The 26,493-nt window shown below is 36.0% G+C and overlaps 3 protein-coding genes across 7 annotated transcripts; 1 reads left to right on the top strand and 2 right to left on the bottom strand.

Annotated features, from left to right (window-relative positions):
- The first annotated feature begins 705 nt into the window (after window positions 1-705).
- On the top strand, window positions 706-7,978 carry LOC127061814 (polycomb group protein Pc-like). The gene is made up of 6 exons (XM_050989190.1): window positions 706-965; window positions 1,359-3,877; window positions 4,738-4,781; window positions 4,871-4,994; window positions 5,121-5,546; window positions 5,711-7,978. Exons 2-6 carry the CDS (start codon window positions 3,818-3,820, stop codon window positions 6,347-6,349), a joined length of 1,293 nt encoding a protein of 430 aa, XP_050845147.1. The 5' UTR covers window positions 706-965; window positions 1,359-3,817; the 3' UTR covers window positions 6,350-7,978.
- A 376-nt stretch (window positions 7,979-8,354) lies between these two features.
- On the bottom strand, window positions 8,355-16,242 carry LOC127061812 (gamma-tubulin complex component 5). Of its 4 annotated transcripts, none has more exons than XM_050989184.1 (14): window positions 15,910-16,238; window positions 15,400-15,831; window positions 15,067-15,332; window positions 14,850-14,997; window positions 14,546-14,762; window positions 14,189-14,489; window positions 13,921-14,117; window positions 13,543-13,852; window positions 13,257-13,476; window positions 12,887-13,175; window positions 12,608-12,808; window positions 12,445-12,527; window positions 11,777-11,936; window positions 8,355-11,676 (listed from the first exon to the last, which is right to left on the bottom strand). In XM_050989184.1, exons 1-14 carry the CDS (start codon window positions 15,979-15,981, stop codon window positions 11,630-11,632), a joined length of 2,943 nt encoding a protein of 980 aa, XP_050845141.1. In that variant the 5' UTR covers window positions 15,982-16,238; the 3' UTR covers window positions 8,355-11,629. The 4 variants fall into 4 exon arrangements, with proteins under 4 accessions (XP_050845141.1, XP_050845140.1, XP_050845142.1 ...); XM_050989183.1 differs by having other exon boundaries at window positions 14,826-14,997; window positions 15,910-16,234; XM_050989185.1 differs by lacking the exon at window positions 8,355-11,676 and having other exon boundaries at window positions 11,788-11,936; window positions 12,431-12,527; window positions 14,826-14,997; window positions 15,910-16,241.
- Window positions 16,243-16,372: 130 nt separating this feature from the next.
- On the bottom strand, window positions 16,373-26,093 carry LOC127061813 (inositol-trisphosphate 3-kinase homolog). Of its 2 annotated transcripts, none has more exons than XM_050989189.1 (5): window positions 25,247-26,093; window positions 18,556-18,862; window positions 18,254-18,462; window positions 17,488-17,959; window positions 16,373-17,420 (listed from the first exon to the last, which is right to left on the bottom strand). In XM_050989189.1, the coding sequence occupies exons 1-5, from the start codon at window positions 25,276-25,278 to the stop codon at window positions 17,205-17,207; spliced, it is 1,236 nt and encodes a 411-aa protein (XP_050845146.1). In that variant the 5' UTR covers window positions 25,279-26,093; the 3' UTR covers window positions 16,373-17,204. The 2 variants fall into 2 exon arrangements, with proteins under 2 accessions (XP_050845146.1, XP_050845144.1); XM_050989187.1 differs by having other exon boundaries at window positions 18,556-18,846; window positions 25,247-26,090.
- Between the last annotated feature and the right edge of the window lie 400 nt (window positions 26,094-26,493).

The following is a 26,493-nucleotide window of genomic DNA, read 5'->3' on the forward strand; positions in this document are numbered from 1 at the left end:
ATATATATATATATATACACGCATACACGTATGCGTATACATGCACACGCGTGTATCGGAATGGTGACGAACGCGAGAGAAGAGAAGCGACCGGTAGCGCAATGCCATACGACTTTCTTGCACGCGCGAGGGGGATAAAGAACCGTAAGAGAAGAGTGTGACGTGTGAGAGAAAGAGAGAGGAAGAGAGAGAGAGAGAGAGAGAAAGAGTGAGATGGATCGAGAATAAGAGGAGAGGGGAGACCGAGGCAGGATGCCGGTAAAGAAGAGGAGGAGGAAGTAGATGAGGAAGAGTACGAAGTAGTGGGGATAAAGGCGCGCGAGAGAACCAGCGAGCCGACTAAATACGATCGTCCGATCGTCCTTCGTGTACCCGCCCTCTTGGCTTACGTGGGGTAGCCTAGTGGGCTGTACGTCGACGGTGATTGGTCGACGATCGTTAGTCGACTCATGGTGTCGGTGGCGCCTCCCAAGACTAACCAATCGCGTATAGTTCTCCTACTTCTTTTTATCTCGCCGTATTTACGTCGGAGGACGAAGCATATTCCTTCCCCCGCGCTTCGAGCACGCTCGCGTCGTGCACTACTCCTTCTCCTAAATATCATATCTCCATCTCTTTCGCACTCTACCCCCTCCATCGAACTAAACACGTATTCGCAGTGTGTGCGCGCGTGTTCGCTTTGTCTATATGTGTCGAATACAGGAGAGGAGAGAGGACACTCTCGTTTCGGGATCCGTCCAAGTTGAACGCGTTTTCTGCGGAGAGAGGATCGTCTCCCGCTCGTTAACGTATGTAGTTTCTCTCTCCGTCTTTCTCTCCCCTCCATTTCTCTCCTCTCTCTCTCTCTCTCTGCGTGCAGTTTCTCGTCGCGTATAGTGTAGGTACGTCGCTTTCGCCGAACGAGTTCGTACCGTACCGTGCTTGCTGCGTGTTTCTCTCGCTTATATCTTCTTCGTTTCATCCTTGTGTGTGACGCATTTATACACGGTTTACCTTCGAGCCTCGAGAAGAAGAGGAGGAAGGAAGGAAGGAAGGGAGGATTTTACGTTTTCTCGTAGAAGCGCGCGTGCGTGTGATATTGCCGACGCCGTGACTGTGTATCTCTTTCTTTCTCTCTCTCTTCCTCCCACCTCCCCCCCTCTCTCTCTCTCTCTGTCTCTCTCACTCTCCATAGATATATGTGTTACGTGTGCGTAGTATGTGACAGAACGTCGTAAAAGAAGACGCGCGACGTTGTCGGATCATCGAGAACTCTTCGAATCGTAGGAGAGAGAAAGAGAGAAAAAGAGAGAGAGAGAGAGAGAGAGGACGACGTCGTATTGCGCTGTCGTCTGTACGTGTAATTTTTGTTACACGAGAGATAAGAAAGTGTAGCCGATCGATCGTTGAGGAAGAGCTAGAAGAGGCGGAGGAGGAGGAGGAGAAAGAAGAAGAGAGGAAGTACGCACCCTGCCGGTCGATTCGTTAGAAAAATCGGGAGATCGCGAGGAAGGCGCGAAGAGAGACGCTTCGATTTTACCGGTGGTGCGCCAGTGACATTTGGTACGGTGTTATCGACGAAACAGACGTGGCAACGTTGCATCGACTAACACTCTCGCACATCAACGGGCACGCACACATATACGGAAAGCAGAAGGGGACTCGGAGCTGCCGAGCTGGCTGGCTGGCTGGCTGGCTAGCTAGCAGGCAGGCAGGCAGGCAGGCGAGCGAACGAACGAACGAGCGAGCGAGCGATAGAGCGGGCAAGCGGCTTTCTTGTTCCGAGGACGGTGCTTCTGCTCACGCCGTCTTTCTTTTCTCTCTACCTCCATTGCTCTTGCTTTTCTCTTCTTTCCTCTCCCCATCGTGATCGTTCAACCGTGCGCGCGCGCTCTATCTCTCCTTTTCTCTCTACCGTTCTCCCTCTCTCCTTTCTTTCTTTCTATCCCCACCACGTCTTGCTGTCTTCCTCTTCCCCCTACTTCTCTCTCTTTCTCTCTCCTTCTTTCTTACGCGGCATCCTTTACGCATCACTACCGTTCAGAACTTCTCCCTCCCTTTCCTTTACCTCAGGTTTCTCTCTCTCTCTCTCTCTCTTTTCCCCTACCCACACCAAAAGCGACTCGGGCGAGTCCATTAGGCTTTCGAGGGGAGTTCGGCAGACTTCGGCTCTAGTCGGCCTCGATCCACAGAATGTGCTAGACGGTCCAAGTTGGACGCTCCAGTTTTCCGCACCCATACTCGCCGTTCTGTGATCACGGATATTGTCAAACGATCTTTGATCCATCGTTCAATGATCCATCGATCGGTCAATCTCCGATAGACTCTCAATTTTGCTGATCCGTCTGAGACGCGTTCGGCCAGCGTATATCCATGCGACGGCCATGTTTGGTGTTTACGAGGCGAGGGAAAATTGCTGACGTCACGAGCCCCGATCTCGCCCGAAGGGAGCAGCAGCAGCAGCAGCAGCAGCAGCGGCGGCGGCGGCGCGACAACCGCGGCAGCGGTGGCGACAGCGCCAGTAACAGTAGCAGATTACAAATGAAACAAGTAATAACGACAACGACAACGGGAGAAAGAACAAGACGAGACACACAAGTATCGGAATAAAAACGTTTTTACCGATCGAATCCAGAATAAACAACGCAAGTCTTCGGCCGGTAGCTGCGAGAGACACTGCAAGGAGATTCGGTGCACGGAATAACGAAAGTTGTTGCGTCAATCAAGAAAAAGACAAACGGGACTGAAAAACAAAATAATTTGATGTCGAACTATACAGGTGGATCATCGAAGTGACACGAGGAACTCGCGCGAGTTGAGAAGGCACGATCTACCGCGTTAAATTCGTTTCTCGATGAGACGTGCGCGTAGGCCATCCTCGCTCGTCTCCGCCGGTCTTACCGAAACTATCGGACATTTCGAAAAACATCGGTCGCAGTGGCAGCACGCCGTTGTAATAGCGGCTCAACCGTGAACTGTCGTTCGGCCGCCATCACCATTGCCGCCGCCGCCGCCACCACCACCACCACCGCCACTACGACCACCACCACCACCACCACCACCACCACCACCACTACCGCTCTCTCGGTAGTCGTGGTACACACGATCGGTGCGAAAAACATCGTGCGATGCTGAATAGTGCTCTCGTAGTAGTCGTGGTTGTACAGCGAGCGAAACGCGTCGATACGTACTGCTTCTTACGTACGACGATCGACCGTCGCGAGGAAGAATGTTTTTAACACGTAAAATGTTGTCGGAACCATTTTAAAAGCCGCTTTCGTTACTCTCGATTCTTTCCGTGCGTTAACGCGCATTTGTTCGAATCGCTCCAATCGCAGCTTTTTCGTCGACCACGTTCGATCCCCCCAGGATATCCTTATGACTGTGAAAGAAACAAATTTGGTGCGTCTCGATGTCGCCATCATCAACGACATTTTCCTCTTCGCCGTCGTCATCGTCGTCGAGTATTACGTACGACGGTAGCGAGAGATCCCTACGAACGATGATGATGATGATGATGACGATGACGATGACGGTGATTTATTCGTTACGCGTGTGAAACTTCTTTGCGCGTATACGTGTTTTCTGCTCATTTTCGTGCACACGTGAATCGGTGTGGATACGTCTGCTTTTCTGTGTGCGTGGTTCTATGGTACACGCGTGTTTCGCTGCATACGATCCGTGCGTTGCAGCGACACCATTTTTTTTAGCGCATTAGTGTCACCGGTGCGTATGATCGGCGATCGTGGACGGTGTACAAAACCGTCGTCAAAGTGCATCGCCTCTCCTCCGAGGACGAAGACGACGACACAGTGACTACGAACAGTACATAAGTGTCATGGATCTCGGTGACAGGGTTTACGCCGCCGAGCGGATCACGAAGAAAAGGGAAAGGCGGGTAAGTGAAGTGTGTTGCGCGCTTGCCGGATAGCTTTCCCCGTTCCTCGCTAGGTGGCGCCACTCGATGGATTTCGCGCTCGCACGCGACGCACACGTCATTTTTTTCTTACTCCTTTTTTTTCTCTTCTTTTCTTCTTTACCTTCCCCCCGTCTCTTTCCCTCGTTAACATTCCTCCCGACGTCCTCGTGCCTCCTCTCTTCGCACCCTCCGCTCCCCTCTCCGTTCTTTTTCTTCGCCTCTTTCCATCTTTCTCTGTATCTTTTCGTCGCCAATGAGCTTATGTCCGCATCGTCGGAGTCTAGCCTCCTTCCATATCACGTCGTCGTCGTCGTTGTCGTCGTCGTCGTCGTCCTCCTCGTCCTCGTCCTCGTCCTCGTCCTCGTCCTCGTCGCTGTCGTCGCGTAAACATACTTTTTTTCTCTTTTTTATTCAAACGAACGACTGTCCGACTGACAACGAGCGAGACGAAAAATAGAGATAGAGAAAAGGAAACTTTCCAAAAGCAAACGAAAGTCCATCGAAAGGTTAATTCGAATCTCGTCTCGTCTTTGAGTCGCGATGAAAACTTGTTCGTGTTTTTCAAAAGGAAAAGAAAAAAGATCCTCTTCGAAGCACGCGATTCGTCTAACCGAGAGGTTTACCAGATTCGTTCTGCTCCTCGATTGGTTGGTTCTTTACGATGTATCGATGAGTACGAACTAGTAAAATTTGTCAACTTTTCGATTTTGTTCTTTTTCATTTATCGCGAATTCGAGGATTCACGTTTACCCAGAATTTTATTATCAGCGGCTCGCGTTTTCCGTACCTCTTGTCCGAATCGATCACCATAATCGATATACCTGTTTGTTATGTTTTAGGGAAAAGTGGAGTATTTTGTTAAGTGGAAAGGATGGAGTAAAAAGTAAGTGGACCACGAAGCTCGTGACGAAAGAATTTGTCAAAAGAGTTCGTTCTTATCGTTATATTAATTTTCTCGTGCACTATCCGTAGATATAACACATGGGAACCCGAGGAAAATATTTTAGACGTGAGGCTGATCGAATTGTACGAGGAGAGTTTAAAAAGCGGAGACGTATCTACGAGAAGGCCAAGGCGAAGGGATACGAGATACAATGTAAGAGAATTTTCATTTTTTACCAAATCGTTGGATCGAAAAGAAAAACTTTCTCGCGACTACACGTTTTGTTCGCGCCGCGGATACGAACGAAAATAATAATTTTTGAAATGTCTCCTCGTAAAGGAGCAAGTATTGGCCAATCTCGTGGTTGTCGAAGAACCTGGTGGAGACGAAAGAGTGGGAGAAGATAGTCAGGACGAGTCAACGACGGGTAGTACGTCTGCACCGCATTTGAATCACGTCGCACCGGACGAGGACACGTTACCCAGTTCGTTGGACGGACAAGAATCTCCTACGCCACCCGAGCTATTGGCATCGACGTTTAGCGTCGACTCGGACAGTTCGAACAGTAGCGTTGATATAGCCTTACTTCCAAGGAGAGAACCAGCTGGTACCAAGAGAAAAGCCGAGGTTCTCAGCAAGGAGTCTGGAAAAATCGGCGTTACGATTACTACCAGCAGTCCGAGCAGTGGCAGCAGCGGTAGTCCGCCACCGAACAAAATACCACGTTTGTTGCCGTTAAAAGGCAATTCACCGTCGTCTTATCACGTAAGGATTCTTATGTCAAAAACTTGCAAAGCTTTGGATTCTTTGAACTTTCGCATTTAACGAACTCGAATTCTAATCTGGCATGTTTCCTCGGTAAAGGAAGAAGAGAAGAATACTGCTTGTTTCTTTAAGCGAGATCATTGTTATGCATCGTCTCTTTTTAGGGACACAAGGTAAACGGTAGAAGGCCGTCGTCCTCGAGCGTGAAATCCACGCCCGAAGAACCATTACCAGCAGTGCCAACGACATTGGCCCCGCCGATACAAGACAAGAAACGACCGGAAGCCGACGTACCTCATGGTCCACCACCCTCTTTACCTCGTACTCCGTCAACCGCTTCTCTGTCTCCTCAAGTGGACACACCTCTGGATCAGCCGGTGAAAAAGAGGCATCTACCCGAACAAAAACAAGAAAAGACTAGCAATTCCACGACGGTAGATACGAACGGTCACAAATCACCGAGTCCCACGGATTCCTACACGAATAACAATAGGTTAACCGCGATAGTCAATGGCCATCATAGCCACGATAATAACGTTAATAATAACAATAACAACAACAACAACAACAACAACAACAATAATAACAACGCGACGAGCATTAAACAAACTGAAATAACGAGGCCCGAGATGTACGTTCCTTTGTCGAGTCCCGGTACGGAGTATTGGCATGCGAGAAATCCGGTTGCCGATCAAGTCTTCATAACGGACGTCACCGTGAATCTTAAAACGGTTACCATTAGAGAGTGTAAGACGGAAAAGGGATTTTTTCGCGAGAGAGATCCCAAAAGCGACATTTATTAACCCGTTCTATGAAAGAAAGAGAAGGGACGGATACTCCCTTTGACTCGTTGTATTAAATCGCTGTAAATACATAAATTATTTTCACACATCGATTATTATGTGTCTGCGCAAATCGTCGTCGACCTCGTCGTCGTCGTCGTCGAGCGATTAAAAAAAAAAAAAACTTACTTTTTAACGATTTAATTGTATAAACTCGCGGTTGCGTTGAGAGACGTTTAATGATAGAAATGAATAAATCGAGAGACGTCGTAATTTATGCTTTCTCTTGCTTCTTCTTACGCTGCAACGATCACGAAAATAGTTCTTGTAATTACGTTACTGTACATTGAATTTTTTTTCATTTTCTTTGAATTCTTGCAAAGAAACGCGAGCTACTAGTAGGAAGGTGTGTGTATGAGAGTATGTGTGAGCGTGTCCGTGAAACTGCGGTATGATGGTAAATATTAATAAATATTCGTGTAACGCCATTATCGGTAAAAAAAGAAAAAATAAAAACGACATTGTGATCGCACGACAAATTTGCAGAGAGTAAAAATATTAATGAAATGATGCGCACCGTCGAGTTATTACGATACAATACGCACTACAGTGCATGTTTTGAAACGCTTTATAGAACTTAGCTGCTCTAAAAATGAGAGAGAGAAAGAAAAATAAGTATAATGTGCGTCGAATGGTACACGATTGTGTATAATTACTCGCAATTAATCTTTATTTGCGTTTAAAATTGGTTTTTCCATATATTTTTTTTCTTTTTCTTTCTTTCCTTTTTCTTTTTTCTTTCTTTCTTTTTTCTTTTTCTTGAAAAACGCGCAATTAAACTAATTTATGTCTTACGAGTACGAAAATTTTTTTTCTTTTTTGTCTCTTCTTTCTTATCTTTTTTTCTTTTTTTCAATTTCTTTTGGTAAAACGTGTTCTCCGAAGGAAATAAATTTTATATCGTACATGTTTTCGTCTTTTTGTCATTTACGTTACATTGTATTAGTTGATTCGCGTTTTGTAATTTTTAAACGGACGTACTACGGATATACCGAAGAAATACGTATGTAGATCTTGAATCTGTTACGTTAACGTAATAAGACTATACATACATTCTTAGGGCAGATTCCATCGAGAATACGTAAAATCAGATTATGCGATACCGTGAGATCCGTTGCTTCTCTTTCTTTTTTTTTTTTTTTTTTTTAATTAGCGAAGTTAGACCTGTGAAGTTTAGCTTCAGTGTAGAGAGCAGCAAATAAACGTACGTCGATGTTATTTGCTGCCCGTCAGGCATGCGTTACGCGTTATTTTGAATGTAATCATACAGTAATACGTAGCGTGCGTAAAGTACGTAGGTAACGGCGTCGATGGAGAATCAATCACGCGCTCATGTGTATTGCTATATTCGAAATATATATTCGCTGCAACCCACGTTTGGCGGACAACGAAATTTCGTGCGTCATTTGCCGCTCTTCTGCACTGGACCTGAAAGTTTAATAAGTTTATCATAACAGCCAATGCATTTGTTTTAATGACAAGTTTCTTGTTTTGAATGAATTCGAACGAAACTTATATAACTTTACGTTTAAATGTCTATTTGTATTAAAAAATATTATATATATATATATATATGCATATATATATATATATATATATATATATATATATAAACAAGAAAAAAGAAAAAAAAGAGAAAAAAGATACTCGAGATTCCAGAAGTTTCTAAAACATGCAATTTGATTTGTAAACGAAAATCGCGAGTATTTTATCAAATAGATGTTCCTACTTCGAACAAATTAAAGTTTTAAATATCCGTTGTCATTGAAGCTTTTCACATTAGGGGGAGGGAGGGGAATAAAATGCGAACTCGCGCCGTTTGACATGTATCGATTATTTATTTAAATTAAACCGCATCACGGCTACTAAAAATTTTGCATTCGTAATGTAGTGTTGTGGTCGTGTGCACGATGATATCCTCGTCGAAGAAAGATTTCTTGCGATGTTACTTTTCGCTTGTCGATAATTTGTCCTTTTTTTTCTTTTCTTTTCTTGCCTTTTCTATTCTTTGCTTGCCTTTTTCTTCGCATAAAACTTGACACGTACAGATGTAAAATTAAAAATTATCGTTACTCGCAGCGTAAGGCAAAGCGCGCCCAAAACTATTGACAGAGTAAGTGCTCTCGCGTTCCCGAACGTAATCGCGTATACATATAGCTACGTTAAGGTTCGTACGTCTTTCGTATTCGGGGATAGTTGTGTATAGATAAGTTCAATTTCCCAGCAATTTAAATTGCGATGGTGGAATGATTACAAGGTAAGAAAAGAAAATGAAAAAAAAATCGGAAGAATTGTTGTGTAATCTTAAAACGCTGTATATTGAAGAGATATCATGTAAAAATTGTAAATATCAAATGGAAAAAAAAAGAAAAAAAAAATAATAATTCGCGCTCTGGATTATAAATCTTTTAGTCGATAAAAATTGTAAATAGCGAAAAGGAAAAAGAAAACAGCAAGCAGAAAACCCCATTGAATCTTTATGCATAAAAAGTGCAACTGCAGGTCTAGCGAAAAACTCCTGTCTAGGTTTAGAATTTTCAAATAGACTGTGCGCGTACCTTCGATATTGTTTGTGTACTTATAAACATTCAAACTACTTATAAAGTAAGCATGAGAAAAAATAAATAACGCAGTGGTTACGCAGGTATGTACAATATGTGAACCCCAGTAGTAGTACCAAATTCAGCAGTAATTTTAGTTCTGTCTGGTACAGATTCCTTATATTTCAATAAAATCTTTACTCGAAGATATAAGCTCGATAGTCGTCCGACCTTCTGAAACGGATCCATTGTATTAACGTTCCATTTATAATTCCAGATTTCTCTCTCCATTATTCTTATAGATGGATTACAATTAGGTATTCCATAAATTATACCGCTTAATTTGTAAATTACATTCGTTTTAAACAATTCAATACATAACTCAGTCTTTAACAAAAGAGCCCGCTTTGATTTTATTTCTTCGTAATCGTACTCAATAATATCTAATTATTATCAAATCCCACTTCAGATCGTTATGATACAGTTGTTACTGTAGTGTACAGTGACAAAACTTGGATCGTATTGCGTATGTATAGATTTTTTTACTTATATAATTTCATTTTGTTATTGATATAATTATACGCTAAATAGAAATGCTAATACGATTCTACTTGTTTTAGATAACAGACGTATTTAGTGAACAATAATTGTACCATACTCATTGCATTAGAAAGAGACGGTTCGTAAACGTAACATTATCGACACGTTGTACTGTTTTACCAACTCTGCTCATTGCTGACGATACGACCGCTTACTAATGCTTTTCTTATGTTACATTGAAAAAAAAAATATTTCATTCAAAGATTACAATGTTTGGCGTGATACCAAACGAAATACATTTACGATAATCGAGATACGTTTATTCGTAAACGATATTACGTGAGAATATTCGAAAACAATTTTCCATTCTACTTTACCCATGATTATTACCGACGTTACCAATACGCGATACAAAAAATCATGTCGTTTCTTCGCTTCAAGATATTCGAAATTATTGCTAAAAGTATTGTTAATTTTTCGAATAAAGTATGTACTTGAAAAACCAGAAAATTTTAATAGTATGAAATTAATCATTAATAATATAACAAAAATAATATTTTGATCAGATCTAATCCAACAAAAATTGTTTACAAATGTTCGCGTAAAAGTAAATCATTGTTAGCAATTTTATGCGTATATAAATATACTATGCTAAATTCTCGTATACTAAATTTTTTATATATAAAAATGTATAATAAATTAATAATTTTTTATGCCGATTGATACGAACATTTTCAAATTGTATAATTTTTGTCAAGTCGCGATGTATAATAACGACGAACCGACGTAATCGATAAAAACGTGATAGTTTGGAGGGAAAAATTACAAAGAAAGGAAATCGAGGAAACGTAGTTGCGTTCCTAAGGCGTGCGCCATTTCTACGCACGGACCATTGACCGTCATTCGTCAGACCATATGCTCCGCCCATATGAGACCGACCATACTTGCCCGAAGCGCGTCTTAACGTGCCGCCTTTCCTACCGCCTCGCGTATCTCACGCACACACTAATCGTAAATAACTCTCTTTCGTCTTTTTATCAATTCTCCTCTTATGCAAAGAATACACACAAGAATTGTCTTACTCGTCTGAAAGATTCTACGTTTACATAATTCAGTACATCGTCGATCGAAACAACACCAGTCATTATTTTTCATTTAACTTGATTAATAATCTCGATCGTTGTAATAACATTTTTTTTTTTATCAATCGATCTGCCATCTATATCGAGTCTAGTCGACTGTTCGCTCAACGTAAACGTATCTACGATCATACGACTCAATGCAAAGTAAAAAAAAGATGTCAATGATTCAATTTAAATTCTCGTTTTTTCGACGAAGAAACAAAGTCAATCTTCAGATAGAATTCAATATCTTTCAATGGCACTTGTTACAAAATATAAATATATACTTTTTTTCGACGTTTCATAGCTTACTAATTTCGAACGTGTCGTTGATAATACGTTTCGTTTCATTCGATAAGACGTTAGAGAAGGGGGAAAGCGTAACGTAATGTTCTTCATGCAGATACCAACGTAAGTACGAGAACGTTTGTTCGTATTCGATTAAATGTTCGGACAATATTGACTTGAGACTGGAATTTAACGAAGTAATTTCTTTTTCTTTTTATATTCAATTGTTTAAACACATTTATTCTCACCGATTGACTTGCCAATCTTTTTTACGAATCATTTTTGGTATCGGAATTGGAATACCCGAAGGTGGTAAAGTTTGGAACGCTATCTCCGTCAATAAATTACGACTCAAATCGCTTATGAAATTCATGCCAACATTATTCTCATCGAAAACGTCCTTGGACTTCATTTGTTGTCGCGGCGTCAGTTTATCTGTAATAGATAAGCGGGAAAAAAGAAGAGGATGTCGGGAATGAAAGAAGATTGAAATGAAATTTTCCAAAGAATTTTTCTACACTGTACACTGTACACTATAGTGTAACACTTTGTTTTTGTCTTTTTTTTTTTCTTTTCTTTTTCCTATCCAAAATAATAATTTACATTTGACGACTGACATAGAACGAAAGTATATGTAATGGAAGAAAGATGATATCATAATTACATTAATAATGTAATTTTAAAACTTATACGACAGTTTGCGACGATGAGAGAATAACATCTATAAACAAATCTTATGATACGTTAATATTTTATATGCTTGGCATACTGCAGTTAAAGGCTGAACTTAATCCCACCACTGTAAACAGGTAAAAATAGAAGAAGATTCGCGTGATAATTAATCTAAAATATAACTTATCATCTTATGTATATAACAGAAAACGAAATATAAGACTTACGATAATCCGCATCTTTATGTTGGATTGTGTTATGTAAAGTCAATGCAAGATATGTGTGGTATTTTATATAACTGCTTTCCATTAAACTTAACTCCGTTACAGTATGTAATAGTTTCTTATAGTCCCAACGGTCTCGGATATGAACACACATTTCTATTAACTGTATTAAATAAGTGTCTGTGTTAGTAGGTAATATATAATACAAATTTATATACATATATAAATACGTACATAGGGTGATCGTTATTTAAATTTTTGAGGAATTTTGATAAGCCCGACTTAGCTCGAAATAAATAAAAAGAAGTCATCTTCAAATTTCAGCCGTTTATTCTAATATTAAAGCGTGCCAAAGAATACATACTTTTTTATATGTTAATAACAGAGATTTTTAATATTTGTAAATATCATTTATTGAAACAAACAAAAAAAAGCGTAAAAATATTCAGTAAAGAAAGTACTCTTAATACACGTGTGGTTTTTGCAAGAGTTAAATTTTTACGTTTTCTTTGCTCGTTTTAATAAACGATATCTAAGAGTATTTAAACCTCTGTTATTTAAACATAAAGAAAGATCTGAAATTTGAAAATGAATTTGAAATTATTTATTTCGAGCTAAACGTTGAGTTTACATCATTAGATGCAAAATAATAACCACCTTAATATACATACATTGTTAACAGTCGTCATTAGATCTTCAAATTCTTCCGTTAATAAACAATGTTTGTAAACTTTATCCAAATATTCTCTGTGGACTGAAATAGAAAAAAAAGAGTTACACGATAGTAAGTTGTGGATGTAACATACAGTAGATTTTATGTACTATAATGTATACCAGATATAACTCCATCGAGACTATCGGCTTGAGTTAAAGATTGATCGAACATGAATCCTAAACTTTGTAATACTTGTCCTGATAGATAAGCATGAATCGATCCTATAGCATGCAATAACCAGAAACGTAAACTCTCAAGGCGTCTTATTTGAAAGTGTTCAATATTGTTTTTCACATGTAGGGACTTTAAACCTTCTAGATCTAAAAGCAAACAAGTTAAATTCACATGCATTTTTTGCAAATATATATTTAATTATAATTAAAAATGTAATATTTTACCCACGAATTTCAAATTATTTAACGTCCATAAGGCCCACTTTAATTTCAATTGAAATCGAAATATTTCGTTATACTTAGTTAGAATGTCTTCATTTAAGACGATATTTATAGGCCATCCTGTTGCATAATACAATGTTATACTATCTACAGCATGTACCACTTGATGCGTACTAACATCTTGCACTATAATAGACCAGTGTGAACTAGAATCTGGCCATTGTTGAGAAAGTATTTCTTCTAATATACACGATAAAAAATATGAATTATTCCACATTTGATTAGTTTCTATCTGTAAAAAGCATGTTATTGATTTACCTATTTCATATCATATTATAACAATGGTTGTTAATTAAAAAAAATTCTGATATACCTCGTGAAATAATATTTGATAAAATTTATTCATAATATGGCCAGCCTCCATCATATAAACGGATCTCATTAATCTCAAATGTGCTTCCAATTTATATTCCTGCATCATTATATTTTTTACTAACTTGCTTGCACTACTGTAGCGTAAATCTAAAATTTCAGACAATATCTTTTCTAAAATTTTCTTTAATGGTAACGCGTGTTCTGCAACTTCCTGTAATCTATAAACGCATATATTTTTATTGTATAGATTGAATAGATATAAAAATCTGATAATACAAAAGTACCTATTAAACAATTTGTTTCGACGATTGTTACAGGAGTTAGCAGATATACACTTGTTACCATCTACCATATCTTGCCCATATAAAGCTGGTGGTATATAATCCTTAAAGGCTTTCATTAAAAACGGATTGTTCACTGCTGATAATTGTTGTATTATATTTTTTTCCAAGTCTTCATCATACTCTGAAATAAACGAAATCCCATCTACTTCTGATGGCGACACATCAATTAATTCTTCTGATTGAGTTGTGTATTTGCATATTTCAGACAATAACGAGGTATAAAATTCATCTTTTAGAGAAATTCTCTCTTCTGAAAAAATTCGATTATATTTATGAAATATAACAATAAAATAGATTAATTATCGCAAGTGAACGTACCATCAGATTTCATTTTTTCATTCCACATTTCCGTGATACGATTTAACGATACAAGCAAGTCAATACTGTGTCCAATATGTTGCACCTTGGTAATTAATAAATGCATAACATTATCCTTTAAACAAATATCATCCAAAGGTCTTATCAGAAATTTTACACATTGATCTTTATTTTTTGCAACTTCTTCGTCTGAAATTCTAATACATATATATATATACACATAAGTAGTTTTTATAAAAAATCTGGCAATTATTTCAATATCTTTTACCTTTCTATTATAAATTCGTTTCTCCAATCTTCTAAACGTCCTTCACCTAACAATGTATCAATAATATTCAAATATACAGGAATAATAGACAAATATAAATTAACGCATATATTTGTCTTTTCTTGACAGTGAGAATTTGTTATTTCCAAAAGCAAGTTTGAAAGTAATTTGGACGCACAGTTCCAATTAGATGATAATTTCCAGTTGGATACAGACACTTTATGAACTTGGTGCAATATTTTTATTCTTTTTAAAGGCTTTCTTAGACGGGCTAATAAAGACAAAAGTGTCTGGCTACTAGCTGTAAAGATGACAGTAGTTAATAAATGTAAATATAATACATAACATTATATATACCTTGCGCTGTAATATCTTTCTCTATGTTTATAATCTCCATTCTAAAACTTAAGAGTTTTTCTTTAATCGCAGCATTATATGCTTCGTATATAAATGGTGGTTTTTTATACCCTAGGTAACTTGTATCTGTGCTCAATAACTCTTTGTCAAATTGTTCTATATCGTGTATCATAGACAAATATTCACAAAATGGAGATAGCATATTTTGAAAAGCAATCTGTAAGAATAATTTATAAAAATAATTGTATTTATATCGTCATCTAATTTTTCAAACACTTACAGTAGTTAAACTTGGTATAGATACATTAGGACGAATGTGAAATAAAAATTCACTTTCTTGCTTAAATACTGTCATCTGTGTCTGAACATGGAACATCCATAATATTTCCTTACATACTTGGTACTCATTAAGCAGAATAATATCAGATAAATCCTTATGAACTGTTTCATGCCTGTTTAATACATTAGATTACTTGGAAATATTGCGCTACGTAACATGCTAAGGTCTGCAAAGAAATTACCAAATTTGACAGAAATGTGCATCGGGATATTTGCTGCAAACAGGATATTTATAAATCACCGATTCGTTCCACCATGTATTTTGAACGTTTGACATCAACCATTTTCTTGATTCAACCTCTTCTATTAATGACTGCATTACTATATCAGAGCTATATTTAACATCGCCTATTGATTCTGCAGACAATATACCATCTACAGTTGTCAAAGTTGTTTCAACAGGAACACAAGAAAGGTTTGGTACTTCTTCTGCATCATCTGACCACTCCTATATACAGATAAATCTATGAATCAAGATATGCAATAAACAAATGTCTACTATATTAAATGCTTACATCACTACTTTCGTCATTCTTGAAATCACAAAAGAAATCTTCTTCTCCTTCTTTCAAATAATTTGCCCAATCAATCTCTTGAATAGCATCTTTTTCGTTTGCAATAGTGACATTAGAATTAAATTCTCCTTGAAAGGATTTTAAATTGTTCAAATCTGTTTTATCGATATCAGACGACAAATCTAACAATAAAGCCAACAAAGACCATTGTAAATCATACTGCGGATGATGGTCGAAATCAAAACTAGTTAAAAAGAAATCAACGAGTTCTTGAAACTTTTTGGCCTCTTTAAATTTCCCATATATAGATAATTTGGTAATAATATTGTTGATAGATTGTTTCGTTGCATGACTGTTGACCGAAAGATATTGATGATGTTTGATATTGGATACAGCAAAACGTTCGCAAATTTGAAATCCTTCTTCATCTTCCTATTATTAGAAAAGAATTAAAGAAATTCGTACTGACGTGCAACAATTTTGAAGTTATTCAAATACAGTATAACCTACCTCGAAATCAGTTATCACCGTGATCAAAAGTTTTATATCACTTTGTATATCCTTCAAGATTTTTGTTCCCATTATTTACGACTGTCGCATTTAAATCGATTAATTATTCCTTCATTAAAGAGAAATAAACAGAGCATTGCAGGTAAACAAGCCTTTTACGGTCACAAATCTTATAATCTGCTATGTAAAGGGGCGCTGACGTCGTCATTCAGACATTTTGGCGGTAAATATTTTTTGTACCACGCATAAAAGTAATAAAGTCAGATGTTTACTTTTCTAATCTAACTTGATTCTAGTTTAACTGTTCGTGTGTATTAGTATATTAGCTTCGACCGTGTCCTTTTTAGTAATGCTCTTTTTTTAAACAAATAATAATATATTAATTTATACATGAATGAATATACCTAATTAAAGTTATACGTATGAAGTAAAGAAAGGAGAATAAATTGATAAAAATACAAACTCATGGAATATAATGCGAATATAATTTATTATTTATCTATCAGGTATAAATAAATTATACTAACATGAAGTTTTATTAATTCAATGATGATTTATGATTTCTAACAGTGAAAATGTTAATATACGTTAGATTTATGTATTTAAGAATATTTATTATTAACTCTAAATGTAAGACTATCACGGATCTTTCAGAGACAATGGTAGATATATTGCAATTATGGTATACAATGTAATTTAGCTTTAATGCAGCTAAGAAATTCTACGTAACATAGAACATAATACTTTAAAAATAAGATAGTTATCTTGGACATATATATATATATATATATATAAAAATCATGCAATACAAAATACTATCAAGATTCTAAGATTACACTGTATACTTGACGCAAATTGTATAATATTTTCAGACTTAAATTTTGCGTATTTGCTGTTTCTTATTTAATGAAGATAATTCTTACACATACATATATGCATACATGTATATATATGCGTATTATTTCTACACAAACGCGCGTACGCGCACACACACCAAAAGAGCATAGAAAATAAAGAAAGTAATATGAAATAAAAATGCAATACCATCATCCATGAAAAAAAAAATACACAAACGCACACGCACGACATCGAAAAAGAAAAAAAGAAAAAAAAAAGAAAACAAAAATGGAAAAACATAAATTTTATCTAAATATTTCAGGATATAACTATTTTAAAGGCTATCTTTGTACGTTAAGGTGATCTTTATAAGAAAGATAATAAATAAGAATAACAGAGAAGAATTTCGAAAAAAATCATTTAAAGTAGATACGCGAGAAAAGAAAGTTTTGCACTTTTTAATTAATCATTCGCAAAGAGATATCTACTTCTTCTATCGTAGAAATAAGATTATCAAGGCCAAATAGGAAGCCTTCTTCGTGATTGCCCTGCTCCCATGGATGTCTATGTGTCACTTTAAGGCCATCTGGTAGTTCACGAGTTTTTGCAAAATCTATTAACCAAACTCCAACTTTTTCGTTGTCATAAATCATAAAGATACTGCTACCAATGATCTAAAAGGTAAATAATGTTAATTTACATATTGATTATAATTCAACGTATACGTGATCAAATACATACTTCATGAGTCTGAAAATATTTGGATTTTTCGATTTTCGTTCTTAAATTCTTAAGACGTATCAAAAGATTTCGACGAGTTTCCTCTTTCTGTCCAAGAAACGTTTTCATGGTACCTAGCACCTCTTTATGCGATTTAACTTTTTTTAAATCCGTGATGGGCGGTGCACCAGGTAATTTCATAGCTTCAATTCTGAATCCATGACTACATGTCGAACTTTGTTGTTCACGAAATTGCATATATCGTAATTTGGTTACAGCACGTTGTTCGTGTTCCTGTTTTGTAGGTGCATTCGGATCAACGGCAATCATCTTTTGGTATAGATCCGGTCTCGCCATGGTCTTTGATACTTCTGATTCTAAGAACGTTCGCGTACCCATTTTAATGTCCATCACGTGAGGATCGTTAAAACCAAATAGTAAATCCTGTAACTCGATAAACGTGTCTCCTTTGTATTCGACCTCCCTGTAATACCTAAATAATGCAATAATACTGATTATTGACTTTTTTCAGAAACTATATATGAATTGTCATTATATAAAATAACAATGGTAATTTAATTAACAAACTTCGGACATCACAATGATTTTTCTTTAATTCTAAGCAACATAAACCTACATATTGCCATTATTCTTTTTATTCGCATTCAACAGTCAAGGCAAAAACTGATCACTGGCTTCTATTTATCGGCCGTTATATTAATTATTTATTTTTATATGTATAGTTATATATATACATACATACATATGTATATACGTACGTACATACCTAGGAATGCAATCTCGGAATGCATCGTCTTTACTTAAAGCTTCGTATACAATGCGTTCGGTGTTTTCAGTTCCTCCACTTTTTCTCTTCCATACGGTACCAGGTCCAGCAGGTGCAAAACCATCAGGGTGTCCAGATAATTGGAACCAAGATTTCAATCTATTCTTTAGCAATACGTCACTAGCTGGTGCAGTAAGATCCAAAGCATTCTGAAACGTAGACAAAATCATTTTAATTGGTAAGAATTCATAAATCAATGAATTTACTTCTTGTTTATTTTCATCGTCCGGTTAGATACTTACCAATGCAAGGAACTTCAAAGATAAATCCTCATCAGGCATAGTGGTGTCCGAAAGAACAAGCGGGAATTGTTCCATCTTTTTGATGGTAGCCGCATCATTTGGCAATTTGACAATCGAATTGACGCTCCTTGGTCCAGCGCTGTTGGACCGATTGGTACCAACGGAAGTACTTCTCCTCCATTGCCGAAAGGCACTGTAATTGCTGTTACTCGAAGACGCATCCTTTTGCCGTCGTGTATCTTTATGTGTCGTAGAATCATGATTTATTCGGCTTTGCTCCTTGTTGGAAGACTGTAACAAGAAAAACCTACTAAGAATTTAATTCAGTCGAAATCATATGTTTGCGTGTGTACGATCTTTCATAATACAGATTTGAACTCTTTTGACATATTAAATGTTTGGAAATTATTTCTTCGTTTTTGTTCACTTTTCTAAGGAATACAATGTTAATCCTGTATAACGTCATGCGACTTTGAAATCACATACTCAACAATTGCATTTTCTACAACCTTTTTTTATTTTTTCTTCACAAAGTTATCACAATTGGTTCATATTCCGAAAGTTAATATTTGTTAAATATAAATCATACTAGTATGGTATAATAATAAATATAATAAATAATAAAATTGTATTAATATAGTGTAATATATCGTGTAATAAATAATATAATATAGTGTAATAAAAAATTATATATGATTAATTTCATATTACTTAATTTTTTAATTTTACAAACAAAAATGAACAAATTTTGTTAATCCTCATGACGTCATGTAATTTTGAAATTATATATTCACATATCTACATTTTCTAAATGTTTTTGCTAATTTTTCTTCACGAAAGTATCGCGTTAATACATGTATATATATGTTAAATGTATGATATAATCATACTAATATAAACGTTATATTATATAAATTTTACATTACATGTAATTTTTTGTTAGATATAAACAAAAAGAGATTGGATCTTATTTAAACATGGAAGCTTAAGAAAATTACATAAACGAACTAAAATAAAACTGGTCGTTGAAAATCAACAAAAAATAAATGAATATTTCATCTCTCTTAATTTATTGAAATAACGTAGACAAATAAGTTCGACGTTCTTTTAGCATAATTTTTCTGTTTATTTACAGAAACATGAAAAAAATGTTAATTTTTTAAATAATCCCCGTTATTTCCACATACTTTTCATATATTTCGGACAGCTAATTAATCCTGTTACAGTAGAAAAATGGTTTTGATTCAATAAAATCAATGATGCTTTATTCGACGACATCAAAAAATTTGAAATAGGAATCTGTCAAGTGATGTTGCAATAATCAAAAAAAGTAATAATTCGATAAGGAAAAATCTGGGAAATAATCTACACGAAGAAGAATTTTCCAGATTAGAAAAGAAATGATTTCCAGGATTCTTTCATCGTATGTAGCTATGCTTGTCGTGCAGCGGAATCACTTGGCTGATTTCATTGCCGGTAAAAGGTCTTTTGCGTCACTCAAATTAATGACTTATTATTAGTAACCCTTAGAATAATCGTTTCACCGGATTTGAACAACTCGTAATAAAGAACATGTTTGAAATCTCATAAAATTTCTCGTCCTCCATTTTTTACGACATCATACTGCGTTATGCATCAGTAAGATCAAAATTATAACTTGGAAAGTTTTTAAACCACTGTTTGCACGTTTTATGGATCGCAACGCCTTCACTTAAAGCGGAACAAATCATTTCGGCGAACTCAATGGAATATTTCTTTAAGTGAAACGCAAAAAAAGTATAGAGTCTAATATACTCCTTTCGAAAAATGTAACAAACTATTGTTTTTCGAAGTTATTTCCCGAAGAAAGTAAAGTTATATAGTGCATTTAAAGGGATAAAATTGATACTTTAACATTCCAAAACGATAGGAAAATATGTTAATTTAAAACAGAATTATAATTGATTGAATCTAAAGGCACCGAACTTATTTATATATCTAATACTAAAAGTAGGATTACATACGATCACTATCGGGATCGGTAATCGATGTAGAACTTACCGTATTATAAAGAGAGAAAAGAAAAGGAGAGAAAATGTTACATCAAGAATTAATACTTCCAATAGAAATAAACGGTGAATACAAACAATGTATTTGCGTTATCTTCCTCCATCAAGAATTTACTGCATAACAGTAAGAATAAACGTGTAGCATGCGGGAGCGCGGAGACACTTGACAAAGACGTCAGAGTATGTGTAACGAAAGAAATAAGGCATAATATACGGTGAGTACATTTTCTAGGTAAAAGCGCGCGTGGCACGTTTTTAACGGTAAAGTAATCAATTCTCTCTCCCCCTCTCTCTATCTTTCACAATCAACGTGACCTGTGTATAGTCTCTAATGGCGATTTAATGATCTCGTTTACTGACACGCGTAGCGTCATAGAAAAACAACGCAATTTATGATTCTCAAGATGTATATGAGCCGGTAATTATAAAAGTGGTTTAAGTCGTATATTTTTCGTTTTGAAATATTTTGAGATTCGGGTTTGAATTATTCGCAAATTATTTTTCTATATATATAATGAAGAAACGCTACAAGATAAGATGTATAAATTTAAAATATATTTTTTATTAAAGAATGTAATCTCCAATGATAAAATAAATCAACAAGATACGTTTCTTTTTATCAGATTACTTCATTTAGAAGACAGAATTTAACATCTATGATATCATCAACTTCTAGTAAAATATCCAATCGATCGGTTTTACACGAAATGATTTGTAATCACGTTGAATAATGGTGAACACCTAATGGTCGACACCACAGGCAGATTGAAACTACGCACCTTGATTTACATGAAAAAAATAAGAGAGGAAAAAAGATCGATGTAATTTCAGCACTTTGAAGAGTGAATGCATACATCGATAGATATATAGATAAATACACACATATATGTAAGTATATTAAAGTGGAAGAAAAGTGTGTATATTCTACTTTATTTAGTCGAATATTTTCGTTCGATGTTACGAAGTTAAAATCGTTGACGAAAACGACAAACGAAGATGACAAATACGCATCCGAGAATTGCGGCGCCATCAATTTTTATAGCTTTGTTGTTATTTCACGATGTAGATATGTTGTATACAGTACTCGTTTGTTCTCCACCTTAAATAGTAAGGATACACCATGTGGTAAGAAAGAGTATTGATATTCGTACATATATGGCATTCGTTATTATCGACATTCGTTATTATGGTCGCCACGTTTTCATAGTTAAAATAGCATCTCAAATGAAGAAGAGACGAAGCGAAGACCAGGTGTCCATGTATCACGGAATTCAATGAATTGCGACGCGTCACTCATTCTAATTCTATTTTGCAAGGTAAAGGAACCTAGAGGGCATGAGGAAATTGAATTAGCGAATTACGTTTGACCAACAGATACGACGGTCTTCTCCTTCAATAGAATAACGTAAGATAGCATCGAGGTCAAAAAGCGATCGCAAATTCTTCAGCCATTACCATGTACGTAAGGTGTTTGCGAAATCGAATATTCGAATAAGGTGTTTCTCTCTCTCAAAACTCTTCAGAAAGAGGATCATATTTCTGCACTCAAGTTAAAAAATAAGAAAAAAAAAAAAGAATAAACGAAACGATCTCTTCGTTTTCGTCCTTGCATACACATGTAGTTGATAATGATCTCTTAGCTGCGATCTCGTTTACGTCAACCGTCAGATAAATTCAAAGTTCGCGCCCTTATTTGCATAGACTCGTATTATATACAAGAGATCATTGCTTTTTTGCTCTCTCTCTCTCTCTCTCTCTCTCCCTCTCTCGATGATCTTTCACGTCAACATTTCACGATGGAATTCCCATCCACGACGCTTTATTGTAACGACACAACGATGACAACGACCTAGCCTTGCACACGTGTATCGATTTGCGTGCCAAACGATCGAATAAAAAAGCTAAACGACCGCGATGCATTATTATCAATGGTAAAAAACGTCAGCGAACCGGATACGTGTTTTCATACCGTCCAATGACACTTTGCATTCTATTATATTCATTCGATGGATTTATCTTCATCAATTTATTCTCATTCGAGATAATAATAATAATAATAATAATAATAATAATAATCGATGTAATTCTCAAATAATTATTACATAAACTTTAATAAAAATTTGTATCTACCGACGAAGTTATTATCACTTTCACTCTTACAAATGTTTAAAAAAATAAAAAAATATTATTATGAGTCAGAGATTATACCTTTCTCTTTCTAATCTTTTTCTAATCAAGGTAATCACGATCATAAGAAAATGAACGGAATGACGGTAACGATGACTCCGGGATCGAGTAAAGTTTACCGTGACATAAATACTGTAACGATCTCGTTTTGATATTACACAAACCTTCATTGTACTCATATTATCTTGTATACGCGCGCGTGCGCGTGAGAGAGAGAGAGAGAGAGAGAGAGAGAGAGAGAGAGAGAGAGAGAGAGAGAGAGAAATCTATTACTAGATTTTGATTTCATCTAATTGTACCTTGTCTTCGCGTACATATTGCGATTATGGAAAAAGACATAAAAACAAAGGGGAGAAAAAGGTAAAGAATAAAAGATTAGATGATGTCAACGATAAATCACTATGTCAATCGGAAAGGACATTAATGCTAACGAGATACATCGTAGGTCAATTACTACATTTTTTACTTATCTTTGGACGTAAAAAAAAAAACAACAAAAAAAAGTAAATTACTTAATCATCACTTAATAGAGCATTTGAGAAGCCAAACTGATCGATTCCAATTTTAGTAAATTTCTCTATTTGAACATGATGATTAATGCTTCGAACTTGAGAGGCTTCATTATTATGTGTCGGGACTGTGAAGTTACCGTAAATGGAGAGGGGAATAAAGAAGAAAAGAGAGGGAGAAAGAAAAGGAGGATATTGTTTCTTTCGACCTTCAATAGGTTTTAACGATCTTCTCGCATTTCGTCACAGGCACAATAAAAAAATCGTACGATCTTTTTTCTTCAACATTTTTAACTAGCACAAATTAATGAACTACAATTTTAACCTCGAATTGACCATTAAATTCGATCTGCGAATTCTAAACAAAATGCGACGAATTTTTTTCTTTTTTCTTTCAATTATACACTCCTCTGTGCGCGCGCGCGTGTGTGTGTTACGATACCTTTTCAAAGATATTTTTTCTTTTAATTTCAGCGATTGAAATTCCGTAATATACATTTATTAAAATAAAAAAATTAAATCTCTCTCTCTCTCTCTCTCTCTTTCTTTCTTGGAAAAGGAATTATAAAAACAAAGAAAAAGAAGGAAATAAAACATTCTACTGTGTTCCTTTTTACACATTCATCTTTTTCTTCGTAAACGTTTTCTTCAAACATATTCGTATTCTCGTGATTGATAACATTTAGAGAAAATGAATTATTTATAACTTTCCGATGATTTACAGCGCACTCACTCGAGGATAAATACTTTACGAAATAACGAGCTAACCTATATGTATTGAGATGAAAATAGATTGACCATTTATTCTTTAGCGTGTTTTCAAGCGATTTCGACACAAATCTATGGAGATGAGTCAAGATATTAAAATTTTGAAAAGAAAGAAAGAGAGGGAGAGAAAACTACACCGGATAAAAGCAATGACGTAAATGTCGGTCAAGTTTCGTCGAAACCCACATTACAAGCTTGCTCGACCACGAGATTAAATAGTATCACGAAGCGAGAGAGCAGAGAGCGGTGTAACGAGTATTATACGTGTAACGGGTCAATGATCTTCCGTTGGAAAGCGGGTAGTTTCACGAATCAACGAGGGCATGAACTCTTTATGCCGACGTCAGCGTCGACGCTGTACGTTATGCACGATATTCATCTCTTTTATTCATAGATAGGAGATATCATCACACTCCTCTGTTGAATATTGCCTATTTAAGGATAATCATTTTACAATGATTCTTTATAGAGCGAATGTTCAAAGTACAAAAAAAATTTTTAAATGTATCTCTTGTAGATCTCATCGATAATCATAAATGTATTATTTGTTGCAGTATAAATGATACCTTTTAACGATGTTTCATTATTTATTTGTTTAGGTGTACAATTTTCTTTTATTCGTTTGTTGTTCCATTCAAAGTTCCATTCTACGACTATAAGATAATAACTGGTTTATATAAAATAACTTATTATATAAAGTGTAAACTGGTTTATAAAGATCCTATGTAGTAAAAAGATATATATAAAACATTGTAATGTAGTTCAAAGTTCTACATATAAGACAAGCATTTTCCTAAATTTTAAATTTAAAGTATCAGAAGAAACGTCCTCGTTTTATCATTCTTTTGTCAGAGGCGGAATTGTTATCTTGGAAATGAATACAAAGATATCGTGGAGCTAGAATAAAACGAGGTATTTCTAGTTCGTTGAAAGCCACACCCACGGTTTTGGTTCAAAGATATGTATCGTGTAGAAGAAAAAGATTTAAATATTGAGAAATTCTCAAGGTATATAATTTACAACTTTAAATCATTTTATGGTTGTTTATGTGAGATTGTATTTGACGATAATATACAAATAGTTGGCAACTGGTAGGTTTAGATCAATAAACATAGATGTAGAAGCAAAGATTAATGGTTCGAGATAACAATCATATTCTCATCAAATAGGTTTGCATACCTTGTTGAAGTGAGCCTGCAGAAGCCGCTCATACTGATCGACAGCACGCAGACAAAGTCTCGTGGTGAATGTTTCCATTCGCGTTGGTAGGGGCGCGTGGCACACGCTACTTGACATTATTCCTTTTTTTCTACACTCCTCCTATCTCTCTATTTTTCTTCTTTTTCCTTCCTTTCAAATTATACACGCACTTCCCGTACGCAAGTATAAAGCGTCACTTACAGATATGAACTAGACACGCACACACTTACGAATCATCGATATATATCGATATATATAAAGTTAAAAATCAAGCTAACCTCTCAAATGCTTCTGGACTTTAAAGTAAAGAGTGTTCAGAAGGTTATCATTCGTTGTTTTCTCGTATGCGTCGATATAGATGTAGAAAGAAAACACCATAAGAAAAACTTGCGTACGCGCCGTAGAAATGAAAATCAGTCGAAAAAGAGAAAGCGAGTGTTGCGTCCTTCGACCAATGAGGATGCGAGAATACCGATCGGGGGATGCGATTTGATTGGTCGTATTAAAGATGAATTTGTTTTTTCTTTCTTCGCCTTGACTTTCTTTACATCTTCTTCAATGAATTTTATTTATATTTTGAAAATTTTTATTTCACATTGACTTTTTATCTATTCTCTATTAGAAGCGATCTTTTCTATAACAAGAAAATTCAAGCAACGTGTACAATCGTATATGAGAGAAAAAGATGATGAATCGCTGAAGTGAAACACACCAACACCTCTCTCGATGTTTCGCGATATACTGACTCGCCAAGGAAGCACAAGAGTAATTTTATCGGCTCGCTTCTCTTTTGCGACGAAGCGTCGAGTGCCGACGTCGAATAGCGATGTCGAATAGCGTCGTCGAATAGCGGCGTCGAATAGCGGCGTCGAGCCGCCGTCAGACTTGCGTAGATACGTTCACACTCTCGCGTTGTGTAGTGCGCGAGAGTCGATGATTATTCGGGTCACAGCCCCTGCATCTTTTATTTCGAAGAAAGTACATTTATTTCTTGCAACAATTACGTTGCAACTAAAGATATATTTCTATTTAATATGCATGAATATATCTATCATGATTTTTAATAAAAAGACTTGAAAACATGATTCGCCTGTCCGTTCTTTAGGAAACTATGTTGATAAGTGTTTATTTACATCAATATATCAATAAGGTGAACAATTGGTGGGACATATGTAGCCCGCGCCCCTACTTGCCTGCTCCGATAAGAAAAGACGACCATCTCTATT

Source organism: Vespula vulgaris, chromosome 2, assembly GCF_905475345.1.
Source record: "Vespula vulgaris chromosome 2, iyVesVulg1.1, whole genome shotgun sequence".
NCBI lineage: Eukaryota > Metazoa > Arthropoda > Insecta > Hymenoptera > Vespidae > Vespula > Vespula vulgaris.